This window comes from Vitis riparia, chromosome 5 (genome assembly GCF_004353265.1).
Source record: "Vitis riparia cultivar Riparia Gloire de Montpellier isolate 1030 chromosome 5, EGFV_Vit.rip_1.0, whole genome shotgun sequence".
NCBI classification, from domain to species: domain Eukaryota; kingdom Viridiplantae; phylum Streptophyta; class Magnoliopsida; order Vitales; family Vitaceae; genus Vitis; species Vitis riparia.
The window spans coordinates 20,958,611-20,968,278 of NC_048435.1; the positions used below are offsets into that span (position 1 = coordinate 20,958,611).

Sequence of the window (9,668 nt, forward strand, 5' to 3'; positions counted from 1 at the left end):
CTCTACCTCTGCTTTATAGATTTTGAAAGCCTGTAGTGCTTCACACTTATCATAAAGTAAAAAGAGATACATATATCGTGAGTAGTCATCAATAAAGGTGATAAAATATCTTTGACCATTTAAGCACATATCATAAAGACCACTAATGTCAGTGTGTATGATTTCTAAAATATCATAAGTCCTCCTAACACTCTGCTTCTTAGTCATGTTGGTCTGCTTTGCTTTAATGTAGTCCACACAACTATCAAAATCAGTAAAATCAAGAGCCTCAAGGATTCCATCATTCACCAATCTTTTAATTCTTTCAATAGAGATATGACCTAATCTCTTATGCCACGATATGGAAGATTTCTCATTTATAACACCACACTTAATGTCAACATTTCCATGCATAGTTGTAAGGCTATGATTAAAACCTGGATTTAAGTAGAGTTTGAATAAACCATTATCCAAAATACCATCACCAACAACGACATTGTCTTTTATCAAATGAAATGAAATACCAACAAATTTAAAACTAAAACCATATGGTAAAAGTCTCGAAACTGAAATAAGATTCCTAGAAAATGATGGAACAAAAAAAGTTCTTTCAAGGTCTAAAACAAAGCCAAACCTAAGAACAAGTCTATAGGTCTTAATCGCTTCCACATGTGAACTTATCCAATTTCCTGAATAGATAGAGCGTTCACTTTTTGTTGGTTTCCTTTGGTTTAAGAAGCCCTACATGGTATTGGCAACATGAATTGTAGTACTAGAATCAATCCACCAAGTGTTGTAAGAAATATGAACCATATTAGATTCGTAACACACTAAAGATATGAAATTACCTTTATTTTCAAGCCAAGCCTTAAATTTGGAACAACTCTTCTTGATGTGTCCTTTCTTCTTACAAAAGAAGCACTTGATATCGCCCTTATTAACATGATTAAGAGGCGTTTTTTTGCCTTCCTTTACCTTTCTTGCCTGGTTTTTTTCTTGAGTCACCAAATGGGCACTTTCAATTCTTTCTTGATTTAGTCTTCCTTCCTTTTGCACACACATGGCCAAAAGTTCATTGATAGACCATTTTTCTTATGTGTTGTTGTCTAAAATCTTAAAAAGTGCATACTCAAATGGAAGAGAATTAAGAATGAAGTGAGCCAGAAATGACTCAGACATCTCAATCTCCAATGACTTAAGTTGAGCAGCAATATCCCTTATTTCCATTATGTACTCACACACTCCTTTGGTTCCATTGAACTTCATCGAACACATCTCTGTCATTAGGGTGCTAGCCAAAGCCTTTTCAGAAGTCTCAAATTGTTGTTCAATAGCCTTGAGATATTCTTTCACCTTAGCACATTAAGAAATTGAACCACAAATACTTTTCCCAATATTAGATTTGATAAACATCAAACTTAAGCGATTAGATCGCTCCCAACATTCATATGATGTTTTCTCAGTTTGGGTACTTGATTCCATAGGAACTAGTGGCTCATCCATAGGAAGTGTTAAATCAAGGTCCATGCATCCCAATGTAAGGAGAATTTTTTCCTTCTAATCAGCATAATTATTACCATTCAAGGAAGGTATACGAGATGAATCAAAATTTGGAACAAATATAGATTGAACTACAAAATAAATGACAAAGCTTACTAATATGCAATGAAGCAAAAAATTAAAATTTACTAATGTAAATTAATTCAATCAACAAAAATCAATATGTGATCATAAACTTTCTTGTGGGAATAGAATATGACACATAAATGATTTTTTTTTTAATTACTTTATAATGGGACTGGTAATTTTAGGCCTGTAGGCAACATTTTTTTTTCCTTTTTACCATCCCATCCTAAATAAACACAAAACCTAATAATTACCCCGTGGGGTAAAATTATTATTTTTATGATTATTTACAAATATTGATGTTATGAATTTAATGTGACAAAAATTAAACTTTCTTTTGTCACTTAACATTATCATAATCAAGAATGCTATGGCTATTACTTAATTAATCAAATGTTACTTTAGTATAACATAAAAAATGACCAAAATCAATGGTAAACAAATATAAGTAGTGTTTCTAAATACTACTTTATAAAAAATTAATTTATACAAGTTGTTCATAGTGATGGAGCCAACAATTAAGTTTAGAGGAAACAACTTCTAACAAGTCATGGGCCTTAGTTCTCTGTTAATATAAATAGGAGAACTAAAACAGATATATCTATAAACAACCAATAACCATACCGAATATATTGCCAGATCCAGATTTATCTATTTATATTTATCTATAAATCTCAGATAATATGAGATAAGCCACTCAGAGATAAATCTCATAACAAAAACATAACATCCCAAATGAGAAGTGTCTACTGAATTTTCTTCATTTGATTAAATAAGAAATACCCAACCCAATGAATATGGAGATAAATTTCTCTCATCATATACGATCGTATCTTCTGACAATCCAAGATCGTACCTTCTATCATGACAATCAGATTCACATAAAATAGGGATTAGTTGACTAGTCCTTACAAGACCTTATATCCATGCATCGATGGAACTCACAGACTTTTTCTTGTAGACCAAAGACATTTTTTTCCACTTCTGGAATTAATACTATATATCTATATTTTCTATTATGTTCTTCCTATCAAAGAAGACTTAGGGTAGCTTTCAACGGAGTAATATGCCTCACATTTGTAGACATGGGTGGTTACTCCATAAGAGATGTGACCCCACGTTTCATTTATTTTATGGAAAATAATATTTAAATAGGCTACAAACTTAAAAATTTTATTCTATTTTTTCTTATTTTATAAAAATTGATTTCCAACAATTCAAACCCAGATTTTATCTTGTGGCAACAATTTGATCGCATAATCATGAGTTGGATCTACTCTTCTCTCATTCTTGAAATTATGGGAAAGATCATTGGATATCAAACCTCTCATGCAACATGGTCTGCTTTACAAAAGATCTTCTCGACCTTATCAAAGGCTTGAGGAATGCAAGTTCGACCGGAGTTTCAAACAACACGAAAAGGTTGTCTCTCAATGATGGGGTATATCCTTAAGATACCATTGGAGAACTCGTAACCGAAAGGGACCAAATTCTCCAACTTCTCTTTGAGATCTTGGATCAGATTATAACTCCATAGTTGCCTCACTTATAGTTCGTGAAGGTGATATTTTTCTTCACTCAATACACAACATCCTACTTACCCATGAACAATGTTTATGCTTTCAAATTTTTGTGGTTGAAGAAGATGTTATCTTTGCCGATTTGGCTACTTCACAAAACCGAAGTTATAACAAGAAGAAGAACCATAACCTAAATAATCACACCCACAACAAAAATGCCTTTGGATATAATCCAGGGAGAAGTCCATCTGGTGGCCAGGTCAAGGACATCACAGCAACAATAACAACAATCGCCCGTAGTGCTAGCTCTGTGGGAAGTTTGGTGATAAGGTTAAATTTGAGGAAGAGAAGGTAGAAGAGAAGAAGAGGACGGAGAAGGATTTCTGGAATTTCTGCTCCCCTTTATTGATCGTAATACCGACTATTTATAATAGTCTTACAGTTGGGAAATAACAAACAATGCTATAACTTAGGAAAGAACTAAGGCCAGTCCACCTGGCAAAACAAATAAAACAACATGCTGAAGACTAGCTCCGACCAGCTCATTAAGTGGAGAATAGTTAACAGACTACTGACAAAGTCTTGCAAGGCTCACGTATCATGCCTCCTCCCTCAAGGATCCTTGTCCGCAAGGATAAAAACCTGGATAGGACCTGTTGAAGCGCCATTCGTTCTCCCAGGTTGCATCTTCCCTTGGAGCTCCCTTCCACTTGATTAAAACTTCAGACCTTGGACGGTATTTCCTTTTTTGAATAACTCGTCGATCAAGTACAGCTTCAGGTTGTGGTAGTATAACAGAATCTTTTGAGACTGGAGGAAGTTGATTCTGAACTAGAGTATGTACTGGACCCAAATGTTTCCGCAACATGCTAACATGAAATACATTGTGAATTTAGTCCCCGGAGGGAGAGCTAACCGATAAGCCACTGGACCTACTTTTCCCATAATCTGATAAGGGCCAAAGAAACGTAGAGCAAGCTTCATTGAAGCTCGAAAGGCCACAGAAGTTTGGCGATATGGTTGGAGCTTCAGATAGACATAATCGCCAATATCAAAGGAGACTTCTCGTCATTTCTGATCTGCTTGACATTTCATTCGCTAACTAGCTAGTGAAAGGTTGTGGCGTAGCACACTTAAGATGGTGTCACGGTCACAGAGGTATTCATCAACTGCTTGAATGCGAGAAGTACCTGGAACATAAGTTAGAATGCTTGGTGGAGGAATTCCATAGACGGCTTCAAATGGTGTCATTTTGGTTGAGGAATGGATGGAAGCATTATAGCTGAACTCAGCCCAGAGAATCCACTCGGGCCATTTTTGCGGTTGATCACCTGCAAAACATCGCAAGTATTGTTCCAAATGATAAGGTTAAATTTGAGGAAGAGAAGGTAGAAGAGAAAAAAAACGACGGAGAAGGATTTCTGGAATTTCTGCTCCCCTTTATTGATCATAATACCGACTATTTATAATAGTCTTACAGTTGGGAAATAACAAACAATGTTATAACTTAGGAAAGAACTAAGGCCAGTCCACCTGGAAAAACAAATAAAACAACATGCTGAAGACTAGCTCCGACCAGCTTATTAAGTGGAGAATAGTTAATAGACTACTGACTAAGTCTTGCAAGGCTCACGTATCATTTGGCTACACGATCATCAACTGCTACCACCGTTTTGATGTCAATTTTCAAGGTTATAACACCACCAACAATACCACTCCAGTTAACAAATCCAACAACAACACCTAAATGCAAGCTATGCTTGCATCTCCTCCTACGATAAATGATGAATCTTGGTTCTTCGATACCGGTGCAACACATCATCTATCCCAAGGTGTCCACACTCTCTCAGGTGTCCAACCATACCAAGGAATTGACAAAGTGATTGTTGGTAATGTTAAACAACTTCACATTCTTCATATTGGTGTTAAATTCTTCAAGCTGTTTTCAATGATAGCTAGAAAATAAAAGAAAAAAATTCAATGAACAAGCAAGAATTTGGGAATTTTTTTCTTGGACATTTAGGTTATGTTTGGTTCTCGGAAAATACTAAAGAAAGAAAAAAAAAATGTAAAGGAAAATGATTCTTTTATGTTTGGTTGTCATGTGAAAAATATAAAAGAAAATCAAATATAATTAAAACAAATTAAAAACTTATGTATTTTTAAATTATTTAATCTTTATATTGATGAGTTAAAATAAATAAAATGAGTTTGAAGTAAAAAAAAAAAAAATTTATCGACTTTTAATTTATTTTTTTTTATTTTTTTTTATTTTTTCTTTCTTTCTATTTTTCCTTTGTATTTTCTTTCTCTTGCATTTTCCCTCAAATTTTCTAGGAACCAAACATAGCATTACTTCTAGTGAAACTTGGGTAATTGAATTGGTATGGGCTGGTTTGGTCTTATTTTTGGGCTCACCCAATTATTGTACATCTACAATTCCCTCTGTTATGAACTCTGAAATTTGTAATCCACAATTTCTTTCAACTGATTTTTTTTTTTTTTTTTTTTTTATCATTTGGTTTGAAGAAAATGAAATTTTTTGTTTAACCAAGAAAATCCAATCTTTAATAAAAACCCGACTTCAAATATAGATATAAAAATTACACCTGAGGAAAAATTGAAGTCAATTATAAGTGCTGAAATTTAAGTGTTAAATTAATATAATTATGTAAAAAGTGTTTGTTATTAAAGTAAATTTAAGTGCTAAATTTAATTTCATGGTTTGATAATGAAATAGGTTAAAGTCTTTAGGATGATTCTTTCTATAGACTTAGAGTTTGTTTTATAGTGATTTAGAGAAATGGTTTTAGCCTAAAAAGTGTTTTTCTAAAAGCATAAGTTTTTGGTAAACTTTAGGAAATATTTTTAAAAATCTTAAAAATCACTTGTAATGTTTTATGAAAAAAACACTTTCAAATAAAAACACTATCAAAGTACTTTTATAACCCGTTTGGTAGTGATTCTAAGAAACGTTTTTCATATTTTTAATATTTGAAATTTTTAACATTCAAGTGTTAGAAATACTAAAAATGCTTTATAGAATTCCTCCAAAACACACTCTTAGTCTTATATCTATTATACCATGGTTTTTTCACAAATCTAATATGTAAAAAGAAGTCAAAACATGAAAGTGTGGATTTAGAATGTGTTCGGGAGTGTTTTTATTTGAAATGTTTTCAGTGAAAGAATCTTTTTCAGAAAGCATTTTTAGAAGAATAACCAATGAAGTGTTTTTCTAAAAAACACTACAAATAATTTTTTAATATTATAAGTGATTTTCAAAATTTTAAAGTGTTTTTTAAATTTTACCAAATAATAATGTTTTTTTAAAAACACCTTTTAAGTAAAAATATACCCTCAGATAGAAGCATTCGTATGATAAGTGAGAATAATGTTTTTTTTGATCAATTCAATATTTTTGAAATAAAGTACATGGCTGGTAAAGATGCAAAGTGGGGAATGCATTTATTCGTTGTTAGAAAAAAAAGGCATATGTTTCCCTCATTTCCAAATGTAATAGGAAAGTTTATGGTAAAAGCATAAGCAGTATGAGAGACTTGAAACATGACTAAAATGACTTACATTGTTGTATAACTCTCAATTCTTTTGCCATATATACAGAATCAACCATCGGGGGGTGCCCATGCATGAACAACTAGATCAAAAAACAAAAGCCAAAAGACTGGAAGGATGAAACCGGTGGTAACTTCAAGCAATGAAGAACGATGTAGCACAGCTGCCAGGCCATCAACAAATGCGAACACCATTGCAACCATTGCAGTCATGGTGAGAAAATTGCCGAAAAGTTAAGTATGCCAGAACGGTCTTCTTATTTTTGGTAGGGAATGACGCCAATGGAAAACATACCAATAGCACATATAGAAAGTACCATGGCAATGCTATCTTGTATGACAAAACTTTGAACTGTCCCTTACTGCAATTGCCATGTCTCGGTCTTGCCCTTGGTTCCATTGGTAGGGAGCGACAAGACTGCCATGCCCTGGTTATTGCTCTCGTTCTGAATGTAACCACCAGGTAGTGTGAAACCTGCCGCGAAGGTTACGGTTGCTATGAGTGCCGCCACTATCATATGGCTTTTAATTGTTCTCTTTATTCAGATATTTCTTCACTTTCTTTCCTTTCGCTGCTTCCACTGTCTTCCTTGATCTCTGGCGAACCTAAGGGTCTCATTCTAACTCTGGAGCTTCGCTCCCGAATCTGAAATTATAAATTTTTTGCAGAAAGCATGGATAGATATTCAATTAAAAGGGGTGAAATAATAATCCATGGTGCAATTTTTTTTAAGAGAAAAATCCAAAAAGTGGTAAAATAAATTGGATGTCAAAAACTAACAGTACATAGGAAATTGAAAATTTTGACGGCCTTACCCCTAATCTTACTAAGGTGTCCAATATCCACGTGAAGATCGTTTCTGGAGGTATGATATTGTTGTCATCCTTAGACAAGGGAGAAGTGTGAAACAGATGGAGGGGTGTCTTTCCTTCAACATTCTTCTCATTCATGAGTCCTCTCACCCTTAACCAGCGAATGTTTGACAAACCCGAAGTTACAAATATTTTTATTTCTGGCATAATCAAGTGAAGAACATTATTGCCCTCATCATCAACTTTCTCGCAACAATCTGGAAAGTGTGAGACCAGCACCTTCACTACGTCCACATGGCCGCGACTCGCTGCAATATGAAGAGCTGTCCTGTTTCCATGGTCTTTGACGCCTAGATAGACAACATACCTTTCAGACTTCTCTAGCAATTGCTTCACTATTGTTGGATGACAACCCACATATGCAGCAAAGTGAAGGGGAGACCACCCTTTTTCATCTAATTCGTTAGTTAAAGCCGGCTTCCATTCCAGTATCTTCTTTGTCATTGCTGATAAAATAAGGAACAAAAAGAGATATAAAAAGGTTTAAGAAAATAAAGAAAATAAATAAAAAGCTTCCTCTTGTAATTTGATTAGCAATAAAAAAAAAATGGTGGATCGTCCAATACCTTGGTGATTGAGAATCACCGAAGCGTGCAAAGCCGTCCGACCTTTGATGCCACTATGAGCTGGTGAAGCGCAATTGTCTAGGATCATCTGCACCAAGTCTCCGAATCCACACTCAGCAGCGATGTAAAGAGGAGTGTTGCCTGCGGTATTAGCACCATAGGTGAAGTCGGGGTCTTCCTGAATCAATAACTTCACCACCTCGGGGTGATGATATCTCACTGCCTCGTGCAAGGCTGTGTCTTGGTCCTCATTTGTCATCCTCAGAATCACCTTACAAATTGCTGTAACCCCTCTCTCCGAGTCTCCTTCTTGAAGTTGTTTGGCAGCGTTGATCAGATTTTTCACCACCGTCAAATGCCCTTCTCTGGCTGCAAGGTGAAGTGGAGTGTCACCTTTCTCATTGGGTTGTTGCAATAGTGATGAAGGAGAAGGCAACTGAAGGATCCACTGAACGCAGTCCGCTTGACCGAATTGGGCTGCAACATGAAGAACTGTGTTCTTTTTTGGGGTTAGTTGGACATGAATTTCATCATATTGCTCAAGTACATGGATGTGACCATCTGCTGCAGCCACGTACAATTTAGGATCCATGAATGTGATCTTGGTCAGGCAACCATCTTCAGCTGCCGCCCTGGTTGGTGATCTGGACTTCCTGAGCATCTTTAGCTGCAACCTGAATGGACTCTGTACTCAAGTTTAGTTTGGAAGTAGTGGAATCGGCCATTGTTGTTTGACAAGTATCCGTTCTATACTTTGCTCCGATGAGCAGATCGAGGGAAACTACTCCCAATATTATTTCGCAATTCAGAGTTGCTCCCACTGTGACAGATGGGAAAGATGAAATAGTACCATGCTTGCAAGGTATTCCTCTTTTTGCTTTTTCTTTGGATGGGCGGTGGAGGAGATTTGCCACCTTTAGTTTTTTTTTTTTTTTGAAATAAAAAAAATAAAAAGCCAAGCGGTTAACTTGGTGGTTGGATTGATGGTGACAAGGCCTTTTCATGGCTGCAGAGGGGAGACTGTTGTCCAGCGGCTGTTATGCATGTGTGCGGCTGGGAAAGAAAAAAAGAAATGAGGAAAGTGGTTGTCTGAAAGCTGAAAGACTAAAAAAAAAGAAGAGAAATTGCCTAGGAAAAATTGTCCTGTGAGGAAAATAATAAAGATTAACTCGCACCATGGCGCCTGTAAGGTGTTCCTTTTGTGAAGCATATATCTACCTAGAAAAGTTATTTTATTTATTTATTTTTTTTGTCCATTTTCCTCTTTTGCTTTTTCTTTGGATCGGTGGTGGAGGAGATTTGATTTTTTTTTTTTTCTCTCTCATTTCTTTTTCCTATCTTTTCCTTCTTTGGTTCTTTTTTGCTTTCTCTTTTCCACTCATTGGTGAAGGAAAAGCAAGTTCTTTTTTGCTCATTGGCGAGGGAAAAGGAAGTTCGCCAAAATTCGAGTTTAAAAGCAAGTTGGCCAAAATTCGAGTTTAAAATCAACTTTATCAAAATTCGAGTTTTCCAAAATTTGAGCTTAAAAT

The 9,668-nt window shown here is 35.2% G+C and overlaps 1 protein-coding gene across 1 annotated transcript; it reads right to left on the reverse strand.

The window, feature by feature from the left end:
• Positions 1–7,059: 7,059 nt before the first annotated feature.
• Positions 7,060–8,800, reverse strand: LOC117915275 (ankyrin repeat-containing protein At5g02620-like). Its single transcript, XM_034830829.1, has 4 exons — positions 8,140–8,800; positions 7,517–8,019; positions 7,259–7,346; positions 7,060–7,175 (listed from the first exon to the last, which is right to left on the reverse strand). Exons 1-4 carry the CDS (start codon positions 8,798–8,800, stop codon positions 7,060–7,062), a joined length of 1,368 nt encoding a protein of 455 aa, XP_034686720.1.
• Between the last annotated feature and the right edge of the window lie 868 nt (positions 8,801–9,668).